This window comes from Seriola aureovittata, chromosome 7 (genome assembly GCF_021018895.1).
Source record: "Seriola aureovittata isolate HTS-2021-v1 ecotype China chromosome 7, ASM2101889v1, whole genome shotgun sequence".
Lineage (NCBI taxonomy): Eukaryota > Metazoa > Chordata > Actinopteri > Carangiformes > Carangidae > Seriola > Seriola aureovittata.
The window spans coordinates 25447376-25461412 of record NC_079370.1 but is presented as its reverse complement, the minus strand read 5'-3'; the positions used below and the strand labels follow the sequence as shown (position 1 = coordinate 25461412).

At 40.9% G+C, this 14037-nt stretch overlaps 1 protein-coding gene across 1 annotated transcript in view; it reads right to left on the bottom strand.

Moving 5' to 3' along the window:
- The window catches only part of LOC130172019 (low-density lipoprotein receptor class A domain-containing protein 4-like), a 233217-nt gene that overhangs the window by 110602 nt on the left and 108578 nt on the right, over nucleotides 1-14037 (bottom strand). Inside the window, exon 3 of the mRNA XM_056380414.1 lies at nucleotides 1012-1152. Coding sequence (XP_056236389.1) covers nucleotides 1012-1152 — 141 coding nt within the window. The remainder of the gene's footprint in view (nucleotides 1-1011; nucleotides 1153-14037) is intronic.

Sequence of the window (14037 nt, the reverse complement as noted above, 5' to 3'; positions counted from 1 at the left end):
GCAAGAGGAAGAGATGAAGGGGAAGGTAAGGAACCAAGTGCCAAGGATGAAATTGCTGCTTTAAAAAGTTTTCCCTCTTCTCCTAAAAGTTGTTGAAAGAGAACACTGCAGCACATCAAAGTGGCCTGGCAGACAGCCATCAGAGCCCATTGGTGTCCTTCACCCTCACTCTTTATCTCTCTCTCTCTCTCTCTCTCGCTCTGTGTCTCTCTCTCCGTCTCTCTCTCTCTCTCTCTCTCTCTCTCTCTCTCTCTCTCTCTGTTTCCATTGATCGTGATGAGTCGAGGGAACACTCTCATCTTGTTCCCTGGACAGTGCTGCTCAGCGGGAGGTAGAGGGAGGTGGGTGGGTGGGTGGGTGCTTATGAAAGCAGCAAAGAGACTCAAACAAAAACTGAAAGGAAATGGAAAGGGGAAAAATCCTGTAATTTCCCTATAGGTTCTTCTCAGATGTGCTTTTATCCGACCCTATAGCAGTTTGTGGTATATTTACCTCCAGCTGCTGCATAAGGCTCTTACCAGGATTATGTACTGTCACCATGGCCATGCGTAATGAGCTTTATACAACTTTATTTCTACTTAGAGAAAGGGCAAACACAAAGTGCACATATTAGTTATGGCATTTATATTGTAATGCACAACTGCAAAACCAACAAGTCATGGGTAGGTTGTCAGTGGATTCTAAAACAACCGTTCCCTACATGCCACAAAAGTTCAAACCTGAGGAAATCTTTCCAAGAAAACTCATCCTACTGGAAAGTTTGTTTGCAGCGCTATGCCCCACCCGAAAAAAAAAAGACAGTGGAACCATCAGTTTGCACCTCAACTTCCACATCACACCTGCTCACTGGGGATCTACAAAGAGGCCTCAGGGAGAAGCAGAGCGGGAAACAACAGAGAGGAAAGACGAGGAGAGAGAGAGACAGAGAGAGAGAGAGAGAGAGAGGGGAGGGAATCTATGCTGTTTGATGGTGTGAGGTGCAGAGGTGTAGCATTATCCCGCAGCACTCACAGTTGAAGATGCCAGGTGGAGGGTGCTGGGTGACCACGGGGCAGTTCTCCTCATCGCTGTTGTCCCCACAGTTATTCAGTTGGTTGCAGATCAGCGAGCCCAGACGCAAACAATTCCCATTGGTGCAGTGGAACTTGCACTCTGTTCGGGGGGGGGGGGGGGGGGTTGGACAAGCAGAAAGAGAAGTCACATTTGTTAGCACAACTTCAACTTCTCTCAATAGAGATGCGTTCACAGTCTGAATATCTGTGTTGAAATAAATATTGTAGCTGATGTTCCACGTTGTGTTGTAGGTTGTTTGTTTAAGGTCCTGAAGTCATTACTGCTTTTGAGGAATGGTAAAGGAATTGATCTGGTCCTTCTCGTGTAGTGGAAACACTGAGAAGGTTTGTGTAGCCTTTCAAAAAACAACCACAATAAGCCAGTAATGGAAAAGTAAAATAAAAAAGTAACATTTTGATAAAAAAATACATGTTTACAAGAGGTGTTGAAAAAATAAACAATTTAAAAAAAGAACGCCCACACACATTCACCGGTGTCACTGCAATAGTAGTGGAAGCAGGCACACTCTAAAATGTACAAAAGCGCTGATAAACTGTACAAACAACAAAACGCTCAAACGCTATTTACAGCTGTAATGTGAAGTTCTAACTGTTATCTATGCCTCAGAATGTGCAAGGTCATGTGAAATGACTTTTTTTTTTTTTTGGTGGTTTTACCTGTAAGCTCAAACACAAAGCAGAGTTAATGTGTTGAGTTCACACAGAAACAAAGTCAGGAAAAAGAACAAAAGACCAAATAAACAAATAGCTTTTTCCAACGGGCCTTTGATGTGCTGCAGCCCCAAACCAGAACATGTCACGGTTATTACCAAAACGCTTCTTTCCAGCTAAATATTAATATGTCTGATTACAACTATCAGGTGAAAGCGAAGGTGAAATAATCAGGCTGAACTCTAATCATAACATTAGCACGTCCCAGAATGTGATGTGTGAGGTTTGGAGCTACACTCACAATGAGCCCACAGCTGCTGCAGAAGTGAAGGTCTCTACAAAGATAAGGAAATAGATAAAACCTGGATCAGTCAAATACACATTTATTCTAAACTAGAATTACCACCTCGCGGTTTTTCTGCCTCCACCACTCAGACTAGTTTCAGATTACATCCCTGTCTATCCATTTGTGCAAAATTTTAATTGATTGCTGTGTGAAGAGTTAAAGAGTAAAGAGTAAAAAGTGTTTTGTGCATCCTTGAGTCCAAATGAACGTTTCTGCCAAATGTAAAGGGATTCCTTTGAAGGGTTAGGGTTAGATATTGCATTCACAAGGCCAAAACTTTGTTTTGGGAGGTCAATTGACCTTGACCTTTGACCTTTGACCACCAAAATGTAATCAGTTCGTCCTTGAGTCCTCATGAATGTTTGCGCCAAATTTGAAGAAGTTTCATCAAGGCGTTACTGAGACGTACGTATGAGGCGGACGTGTGTTTGGACAGACGGATGGACAACCCGAAGAAAAGCTTAGGAAGAAGGTTTGTTTGTTTTATGGCAGCATCTATGTTCAGTATACATACTGTATGTTGGGTCTTGGATTAAGATGAAACCACAAAAGTAATACCTCTAAAGTCAAAAATAATAATCAAGGTGATTATCCAAATTACAAGGAAAGAAAAATGTCTTGCTACTAGCAGCTAATGTAGCCTCAAGCGTCAAATAAGATGAAGAGCAGGCTACAGAGTCTGGTTAACCCCCTTTTTTCTAATTCCACACCCCCAGATTTGTTTCATTTTCAGACTTGTAGTCTTATGACCCCACTGACACTGGAGTGGAGCGACATCACTAGAGGACATTTATAAGACCTCACACAGCTCCCTCTGGAGACTCAAGAGGCAAGCATCTTTTTGGAAGACTGTTAGTCTTCTAAACTGAACTCAAACATCCATGAAAGGTTGGATCGAGGGCAGCTGCACTTGGTTGTAGATACTTTCTCTCATCCAAGAGGCTTCTTCAGTTCAGAACTACGCAATTATAATGTAGCCTGAAGAGCAACCTATTAGGTGTGCTGTATATTTACTTTTTTTTTTTTTTTGATCATCTGAAAGCTACTGCTGAACAAACACAAAGTTTCACTGTCAAACTTAACTGTAATTGATCGCTACCAACACAGTTATTACTGTAGATTAAAATTTTGACAAATAATAACTAAGCGGCAAAGGTGGGTTGTTAAAAACACTGCATATCTTCTCCTTGGATAGATTTTCTAAGAGAGAAAAATTGTTTTTCTCACATTGATGATGAAGTAAGAGAAGCAAAGACTTCACACATGTGACATGAAAACCCAAGACACCAGGGAGGAACTCATGGCTGGAAGGCTGGACCACCAATCCCAGGGGCCCCAAGGCTTCAGGCCAAAAGGAATACTTTAGCAATTTAATATCGCATTTCCATAATACTGGGGGACTCACACTGGTCTCAATCAAAGCAGCAGAGGATAAGATCCTGACTATTAGTCTGTGCCACGCTGAAAGAAATAATGCTGTTGTTTATTCAGTGTACATGTTTGTAATTCTAACAGGATTTATCCGTTTGTTTGAAATTATATTGTTACTTCCTGAAAGGGGAACCTCCCAGCATGCACCATGGCAACAGACTAATGCACACAGGTCTTTTTAGATTTCCATTGTAAGACATTGTAGTCTACAATGGTTTCCACAGTTCAACAAGACTTTTACTTGGCTAAACAAAGGAAAATGAAATGGAATACCATTAGTTATTGAGAGCGAATGTTGTGAGAACAAAAGTGATGAAGTGTGATTGGTTCATCCTCCACAGTGTCAGTGCTTATATTGGAGTGGCTTAATTATGAAGAGGGACTGGACATTTATGTAAATGGTGATGACTCCTGGCTCTCTTATCTCAGTCAGGATCCAGAACCCTAAGCTGCATTCAGTGAACAGGTGAATGCTTACAAGCATGGTGGAAATACAGTTTAGCAGTCTTTGAGTGGTTTAAGGCTGAAAAAAAAGATCTGTTTATTAAAAATATTTGCCAAGCTCTGCTAAAATTGTTAACTCAAGAAATCCATTTTAATGAGATGAATGGAATTAATTTGATTCAATTTGAATTTATTTAGAAGTTTAATCAAGATTAAAATGCTGTTTCAGTGGTCAAGCTTCAAAATTAGTGGAACAAGCATTTCCCCAAAATGCTACATGATGATGACCAGCCACATCTTTCAAACTCCATGTCCTCTGTTTGTAAAACAGATGTTCTGATATAAACTGGTCTCCATGCTGAAATAACCCCGATGACATCACCATGACATCACTGGGGGGGTTATTTTCTCAGATGTGCTCCAGAGCCGAAGCAAGTTCATAATGGAGAACTGATCTTGATGTGTGTAATTGGCTCTGAGTTTTGTCTTTAAGAGTTTCCAAATCTAATGTAGTCATTTCAGTGTTGTGCTTAAATGTTGCATACTCTAAATTAAAGAGCCCATAGGTTGTTTGTGCAGCAGCTTATTATAGACCCATAATTATATTTTGTTGCTAGGCGACATCTAGTGGTTGTATTTCTTTGCTTAACAATACCATTACTCATTATTTATTATCATGTAACTGTTATTGAAGGGTAAAAAGAGAGTATTATTAGACTGATATGATCTCGTACTGGGTTGATCAGATATTAAGATAGCAAATAAAAACAAGCAGCACAATCAGGCGCAAATTCATAATGTATCTGGTGTTGTTTGTTGTGTTGTTAGGTTCTGACACCCACTTAAGAGACAGGAAGTGCACACCATTTCATACCATTGGTGCTGTCGGTAATGCGTTGTATTGCGAGTATTTTTGCTCGTAGTGGTTAAAATGAGTTTTTAGTGAAATCACCACGCAGGCATCCCGGGGCCAGGTACTATTCAAGCATAGAAATACTGTACACGTGGCACGGAGAGAATGGGGTAATGAAAAGGGGACGATCAGCTCATTTTTGCCTTGGGCCCCCTAGAAGGTTAGACAAATCTGAACACATCCACTATGTTCATTTCTTGTGGTCCAAATATGGCTTCAGAATTAAAATGAGGTAATCACACACAACATGCACAATCCAGGATGGCAGGACAGACACAGACACAGAAACAGACCTGAAATTGTGCAGCAGAAAATGGAAAGAAATTAAAAAAAATAAACAAAGTGTTATATTTCTCTTTACACACTCATTTCACATATTTAGTCTCACAAATGAGTCCTGCTTCATACGGGGACTGTACGTGAGGCTGAGAAAATAGGACTGATTTGCACAGACTCCCTCTAAAATATTCCGTCAAATGATGTCTTTTCCATAGTAACAAATCAGTTTGACTCCTCTGCACCAAACTCATTACTTAAATTGATTACACAGGTCTAATTGACCACTGCAATCAAGTCTCAGTCAGATTCTCCACGTCTGGTCGGAATTCTGTCTCTTTTTGGGTTGTTTTTTTTGTCCTTGGCGAGGCGATAGATGGAAGATGGAAGCAAATAGTAATCCTTCACAGGGAAAGTGGAAGGAAACATTTTAATGAAATTCATTAGAGAGGTTGGGAAGGGGGGAAGCAGCTGTGTTTAATCAACACACGCGAACACAATTGGCTGATACCTGCACGTATAACGCGGCAGGCACGCGCGCACACCTTGCAGTTCCTGGTGCGAGTCCTTCCGATGTGCCCGGCTGGCGGCCAGCGACCTAGTGACAATGCACATTTTCTCCTTTTCCCTCCCATAACAAGAACAGCTTGTCCTGTTCTCGTCTAGACGGAGGTGGTGGGTGGGGGAGGCAGGAAAAGAGATCTGATTCAAAGAACAGACCAGTATGACCATTCTTTGGAAAGAGCCCTCTCCCCTTCTTCTGAGTGGCAATTAGTGAAGCCTCAGTGAATTGACCAGCCTGTCCTCTCCTCACTCTGACTTTCATTTTGTCTCATCTATTACTCTGATTGTCTGTCTAGCCACCTTTTTCAGTCTCATCTATTCTTGTGTCTATCCTCTCCTCTCCAGCTCTATTACTCTCTCATTACTCTCCCAACCTGTCTACCCCATCTTGTCCTCCCCTCTGTCCATCCTCCTCTCACTTTGTGTCTTTGATTTCACTCTTCCATCTTCTGACCATCCACTGTCCTCTCCGCTGCTCTCCTTTTCTTTCCTTTTTTTCCTTCTCCAGCAACACTCCCGTTCTGCTGTCACATGAATTTGAGGCAAAGCATAAAAATGTCAGAAAAATGCAAGGCAACTGTAAACCTGTCCTCCGCTAGAATTATGCAGACCCCACCTTTTCCACAAACACAGACAAACAGACACACAGGTTAATTAGTGCAATTTAAAAATGCCAGGCAGAACGGCGAGATAAATAATGTTCCCCGAGTTATGCCAAGATCTGACTAGCAGATACTTGAATCTGAAGGATGAAGAAATGAGCAAGAAGCAAATAAAAGTGCTCATAAGAACACCATCAAACAAGAAGAGGTCTGCTGTGTAGTGTGACGGCTTCAATGAAATTATATGAGAAGTCGCCGCAGACAGAGAAATACATTTCTACTGCTGTTAAACAGCATTTCTTCATGACAATACAAAAACCTTGACAGTATAAAACCTCTCAGGCAATACGGACGTTATCTTTTGAAGTCTGCCATTTCTATTTGGTCTTTCATTTTCTTTCATTATACTTTGCATAACAAGCCGCTATCAAATCTGCACCTTTAAGAAAGTGATACAGAGCAAAAGGCTTCACAAAAAGTTTATTCTTTAAAACTATGTGATATAAAGTACACATATGAGAACTGATAAACAATGTAGCAGTACACAGAGAAATAAATAAAAGAATAAAAGAAACGCTTGTACCCTATTGCTTTTGCTTTTCCTGTAATGCTGTTTTTACATGTGGCAGAAGCATAGCTTTTTATTCTATTATATTCATGTTAATATGTTCACATTCATTTTCTTATTCTTTTACAAATTTCTTCTTTTTTATGGCACTCCTATGACTCCTGACTGTTGTGACTGCGCACATCCACCTGCTGCTGAGTCAAACCATGTGATCAAAGATATTAGAGACAAAGTCTGTAGATCCAAAAAAGTTTTGTTAAACAAATAAAAAAATGTTTGGCTAAATTTTGTTCGAATCCACACGATTTTATTTTAAATTGTGTAAATATGTATATAATGGAAAGAACTGTATGTTAATATGTGTAAAATTATACATCTATTATTATACTTAGAATTAATTATTGTACTTAGAGTAGCCATAGAATGTACTTTACTTATATCTCAGTGCTCAGTTGATGTCACCAATGTAATCAGATTAGTGCACGTGTTTTTGATGAGCACAGTGAATTTGAAACTTTGCGATCCAGGAGACAGCTCAGCAGAGCAGATCCACAGCAGCGCTACACAGGAGAGAGGGAGGTGAAGTGAGCTGCACGCTTTTGAGTCTGGGTAAGTTATTGAAGCTGAATTTGTATTTAATCTTCTCAGCTACAGTTTCATTATTCACAACTGTAGTGCTTGTGGAAATTTCATGTAGGTTTATAGTACCATGAGCTAATATTAGCTAAAAACAAACAAAAAAATGTCCATTCCTTAATATGAAACGAAAAAGATGACTGTATCTGTGTTCTCTTTTGTCCTTGAAGATTGTTACAAAGTTCACAAGACTGGCAACTTCAGAGTTCGAGCAAAACCTTTTCAGTCCTCAGGCTGCCGCTTCCTGAGATCTTAAAACCTAAAAGGGGGATTGTTGGCAGGACGCTTGCTTCCAGGAAGTTGTACAAGTCTCTTCCTGATCTACTCTAATGCATGTAAAATGCTGCTCTTTGACCTCTTTACTATTACATATTAAGTATTATGTGCGTATGTATTCCTGTCTGACAATGTTCCATTTTCGTTTTATGCACCTCCCCCCTTTTGTTGTTTTTGTACGAGTGAACCTGATCTTGAAAGGATTTGATGATTTTCCTACAGCAGGGACAGTTTCTCTTCAGAAAATGCTTCTCTCTAATTTGAAAGTGGTTCACGCCTTACCTTTACAATTCTCCTTTATGCAGGATTCATACCTGAAGACAGCCAGTAGCCAAAGGTGTCAAAATGATGTTTATTTTCATTCATTCATTGTAGAAATTTGTTTATTTCCACAAAAACAGTTACTTCAGATAGAAATCAGTAAAATTTACTATTTTAGGCTTATGTCCCATCTGCTAACATGGAGGGGGCGGGGTTTGTGACCTCTGCTTTAGCCAGCCATCAGGGGGTGATGGAGATGTTTTGGCTTCACCTTTGGGGAGCTGTCATGTTGTCTTCATATTTATGTACAGTCACTGGTAATAACTGATTCACCAGTTACTGGTCTAACAACCACATGTTCCTGAAACATGCGACTGACAGCATGCAATACGTTAACACTTAAAATAAGTACATGTGCAGTCTTGAGGCAGTGTGCAATAAGACTTGACCGTGTGAGTTATCTGGTCTATTGGACAAAAACACAACAATTCATTCATTGATTGATTAGCCTTCCCGCTAATAGTGTCACAAGGGGCTGGAGCCAATCCCAACTGACATTGGATTAGAGGCCGGGCACACCGTGGACAGGTCCCCAGTCTATCACAGGGCTGACTTATAGAGAACAGGGCTGACATATTGCATTGTAATAAATTGGTGCATTAATGTTTCTGACAGAACATCACATCATGTTGATACAAGTGGTTCTGCCTGAGTAAACATAAGAAAACTGAGATTTGACCAAACTTTGCTGTCAAACTAAGACCAGTTACTTCATCATCTCTTCTGTTTCTCCACTCCTCTCTGCTTGTCCATCATGTCCTGTGATGTTAGTCTGCTCTGTCAGCTGATCTGTCAGCCTGTCTGCCTCGACAGGTGAGCAAGAAGACAGTCTGCTCCAGGCAGGAGGAGGAGGAGGAGGAGGAGGAGGAGGAGAGGAAAGGAGAAGGAGGGTAGGAAGAAAAGAGGACAGATGGCCATGGTACAGTAACAATAGGGAGGAAGTAAGAGAGTGAAGAGTAGGAACAGAAAGATAGAAAAGGAGTTGATGAGAGGGAGGATGGTGATGATGATGATGATGATGATGATGATGATGATGATGATGATGATGATGATAAGATTGTGGGTGATCAGAGCTCTGAGGATGAAGGTGATAATGAGGATATGATATGGAGTGTGAAAGGGTTAACAAGGCAGAAAAGAGGAGGATTATTAATAGTAGATGAGTCATAACAGAGTAACAGTACTAAGATTAGCACATTAAAACCAAACGGGGATGACCGTTCTGTTATGGCACCAGCGGAGTATTACAGGACGTGTGATATTGCCTTCCAACCGATTCATTCGCTGCAGAACTGGTGTTTCTCATCAAAGGACTCAAAATGGGAGTATTGCTTTTCAAAGAAACGATGAGAGAGAGGGGGGGTGGTTTGTTTGTTATTGGTAGTTCCTGTTTCAACCCCTGCACTCTTCTCTAACTAGAAGAAACCGAGTCCTGCAGTGAGGAAGAAACTGCTCTTGCAGACTCAGACAGAAAACGTGTGCGTGAATTGCACTTTGGTGTGTGTGTGTGTGTGTGTGTGTGTGTGTGTGTGTGTGTGTGTGTGTGTGTGTGTGTGTGTAGTTGTGCCTGTGATATAACAAAGTGTTGTCGTTGTCACTTGCCAGCGACAGACTGGGGGCCGGAATCTTGTTTTTAGCAGTGTGTGTGTTTCTCGCTGTGTTTCTGGTTATGTGGCGACCAAAGTGTCCTTGGGGTGTCCGTTTGAACGTGTGTGTTTCTGTCTGTGTATGTGTGTGTGTGTGTGTGTGTATGTGTGAGTAAATGAGAGTCAGTGGGCTGCTTTTGCTGCAGCCGCTACCCTCAGAGCAGCAGCATTATAAAGCATTAAAAAAGAGGCAGTTTACGACATAACATACGGTAGCACACTTCTAAAACAGCAAAGACTGCATGAAGTGAATAAGTAGGGCCATTAAAGGACACACGGACCCCTCCGTGTCCTCCAATGTTAATGCTCAAGTCGGTTTATTTCACCATCTCGCCAGACAGGCTGCAAGACTCCCAGTATTGATTTTCTATCTGGAGAGACCTGATTATACTGAGTCATTTTATCATTCAATGACGTGCTGACATTAATGTTAACAGCACTAAGACTTCAAGTGATAATCCACAAGGAGTTGAATATGAACATTTTTACATTATCCACCCCTCAAAAACTGTAGTAGGCTCGTACATTTTCTTTATCATATAATAAATCCTTCAATTGTCTAAGCCTGATCTTTAAGGATCTTCAGCCACAGTTACCAGTATCAGTATCATTGGTCTGTCACTTTGGTCTCGACAGAAGCATCTTGAAAAATACTGGATTAATTGGCATATTCATGGTTACCAGAAGATTAATAATAATGAACCTCTGACTTTTCCTCTTGCACCAGCACCAGATTAAAATTTACACTTCGGGTGAAATATCATCCAATCAATCTATCCACTAGGATCTACGAAGCTATCAACTTTCTCATCAGCCTCTGTTTTTCTTTGTGTGCCACCCATGAATTAAAAACAGATGTCTAGCGTTGCCCTTGTTAAGCTAAAATCATCCCAAAATTTTTTTTGTTGTCTCCAGGCAGAGGAAATTTTAGCTGGCTCATTGGTTAGGAGTTCATAACTGGGCAGTAACAACTGAAAACAAACATACCCAAAGCCCCCCAGCCAGAACTTGAAAAAAATGTTTCAAAATGTTTATGAGACATGCTTTTGATTCTTTTGATCTGTGGACCCTTGCTGACTACAGGTGAATAATCAATTGAGGGATAGAAAATCTGACTTTGCGCCTGTTTCAAAGGTACAGAGTCATCATTTTATCAGTTGACCTTCACCATAGTTTATTTAGTTTATTAGTACAACAGTTACCATGGTCAAAATACGTGAAACCAGGACTGTACCCCTTTTTTTATTTCATATTTCATTTCAGGTAAAAACATTGGATATTTTAATGATATATTGACCACCAAACTGGAAATGTCCCCAGTTTTCATTGAGGGAATCTTGTCATATTATGCTAACATGCTAATCGAAGATGGTAGCAGGACAGACACTGATACTGTTTATACATTTACTTTACCAACTTTTCACCTACACTATTGCAGTAAATGAGATTTCAGCCCATGACTCATAATCACTCACAGGTGTAGTGTAACATAACTAAGTGCTACAGGCACCACCATATATTACATAAATGTCACAATTAATTCATAGTTTATTCAATAGCATACACTATGATTAAGATCGCTGCTTTGACCTTGTTATTAGATCAGTTTTGCATTTACAGTATATAAAGTTGGAGGACTTGCCAGAGACGAATAAAATTCAAAATCAACAGAACCAAACAGATGTGCAGATAAACCGGACTCTTAGTCCCTGGTACACTTCTGCATTTGACAAGATAACTAACCTTATGCATAAAATCTGTGGAACCCCCATCAAAAAAGCTGTCAACAGCTGTGCTCTAGACTGAGATATCACTTCAACATTTGATCAAGGTTGTTTTTTATTACTGTGAGTATAATGCACATTAAAATGCTGCTACACACTGTAGATGAGTCAGGCACTGGGCTCTGCACTTTCCATGGTAACTGTGAATTGTCTGTCCCCTTGGTCTCCATCACTCTTTGTATTTCAGCCTCTTCCCTGCTCCCTGCGCTCTCTGCCCTCCAGCCTGCATCCTTGATGTGAGGCGGCAGCAGGTTTGCAGGGCAGTGAGGTAATAAATGTGTTGCAGATGCATGTCTGAGTCATGAAGAATTGGGGCATCTTTCCAACCTGCTATTTCCAACCGACTCCTCTCTCTCTTTTATCTCCTCTCTTCACTCCTCTTTTCTATTCTCTTCCCATCCTCTATCTCTGCTCATCTCTCATTCTTTTATTCTCCTCTCCTTCTACACCTTTTTTTTGTGAGCAATTTTTTTATTGGTATTGGTATGATTATAGGATAGGAGTGGGGTCACAAGTTAATCAATCACAAATAAGCACAAATGTCCATGTATTCATCAGTACAAAAGTAGTGTTTAGGAGTGTTTCCCCCTCCCATATCCCTCCCTTTGGCTCCATGCCACCCCACCCACCCTGGAACTTATAGACACAGAGAACAGTTACACTAAGGATTTTATGAAAGTCATCGCTTGTTTTCGGTGTGAAATGTCTTCTGTTTTTGGTTGCTACTTGTTGGTAGCCCAGTGAGCTATGTCAAGAAGCCATCTTTGTATATTGACAGAATGAGAAGCTTTCCATGTATGAGCTATAAGTCACTTAGCAGCTGTAAGGCCAGCTAGCCAGAGACGCCTCTGCTCAACACAGAGCTCCGAGTTGAAGAATGAAGAAGTTGAATATGCTCGATAGCATCTCTGAAACCCTCATGTAGAACTGTGCAACCCCTTGGGGACTCCAACTCCATATGAAAAAATGTGCCCAACGCATTTTGAGTGCGTACAGTGGTAGAGCTTTCATTATATGCAACGTTCAGGGAGTGAAGTATGCTCTATGTATGAAATTAAAATGAATATCTTGATGGTTGGGGTTCCTGGAAGATGATTGCATGCTCTGCTGGATTAGTTTCTGATTTGGGTTGGAGCTATATGAGGTGAGGTCCGCCTTCCACAGTCTGTCAATAGACGGGGGCTTACACAAGGCCTTATGCAAGATGGAATAAATTGTCGAGAATAGTCCACTGGGGCGGGTCAGCGCCGTATGAAATAGATGTATGGGGAGAGCTGCAGTATGTTCCACAGCACACCAAAAGTGCACGCCGCTGAGCGGAGTTGGAGATGGAAAAAGAAAGATGCGCTGGGTAGAATTAAAGGTTTCTGGATGTCTCGAAATACTCACACAGAGGGTGTGCACCCTTTTACTGCTCCATCAAGGAAGTGAAATTGGTTCCCAATCGGATGTTATTATTATGAGAAAGGAGAGAGTGAAGACACCAGTTAGACAAAATTTTGCACTGCTTTTTGGTAAGATGCCAAGTGGAGATTACTTCTTTCTTGATTGCTTGAGTGAAATGTTGGAGTAGATCTGGGGCCAGTTTCACAAAGATATTTCAGACTGGTGTGTAGTGTTGGTCCAGTCTTAATGTTGCTCATGGATCAGTCTCATGTTAGTCAGACTGTTTCACGAAAACAAAGACTGACTCATTTTAAGCGAAAAACATTAGACACCTTACCTCCAGGCCAACTCAGGCCTAAGGCCAATGTTACCATGGTAACAATCAATGACATCTGCGCTGACCAGTAGCACCCAACAACAAAAAACAGGGTAACATGACTCATAATTTGTGGTTTGCTAACACTGTTATGGAGAGAGCAAAAAGAAGGGAAAGAGTTTTTAGAGACCAAATCAGACTTTTCTTTTTCTGTTTTCTGTCTTTACTGAACTGCTGAAGTAAGACGTCCTTGTAACCGTTGAATTCTTCCTAAAGACAAACTTTTTATGCTGAGGGTAAACGGAGCTCAGCAGCTGGACGCAGTTCCTCAGTCTGTCATTTTTTTTCATGTTGAAAAAAGTCTTAATTTACCCAGAATTCATTGTACCGCAGTCTGTCTTAAGATAGTCAAGAACTAAACTGCTTCGTGCAACAGATGAATTTAGACATCTATCTAAAGTCTGACTATTTGTCACATCTGAGCCGCCTGGATCCGGGCCAAAGGCTGTCTTTGTGAAACCGGCCCCAGATCTTAACATTTGAGGGTGCACCATTTTCTCTTCCACTGGCCTCAAAGGACACACATACAAATTAACATTGGAAGTTAGGTAGCCTACAACAAATCCCCTTTTCACCTATTTGTCTTCGGACAGTGGACATATAAACCTAGATGGGTTTTTTCCAGTGGTTTTTGGGTGGTTATAAACGTATCATTGAGCTAAGAAAGTTGGGATTCTTGGGAGGACATCCATTTTAATAATGGAGACACATGCAGTGAAAAAATAACGGGAGAGTTTTCCATCT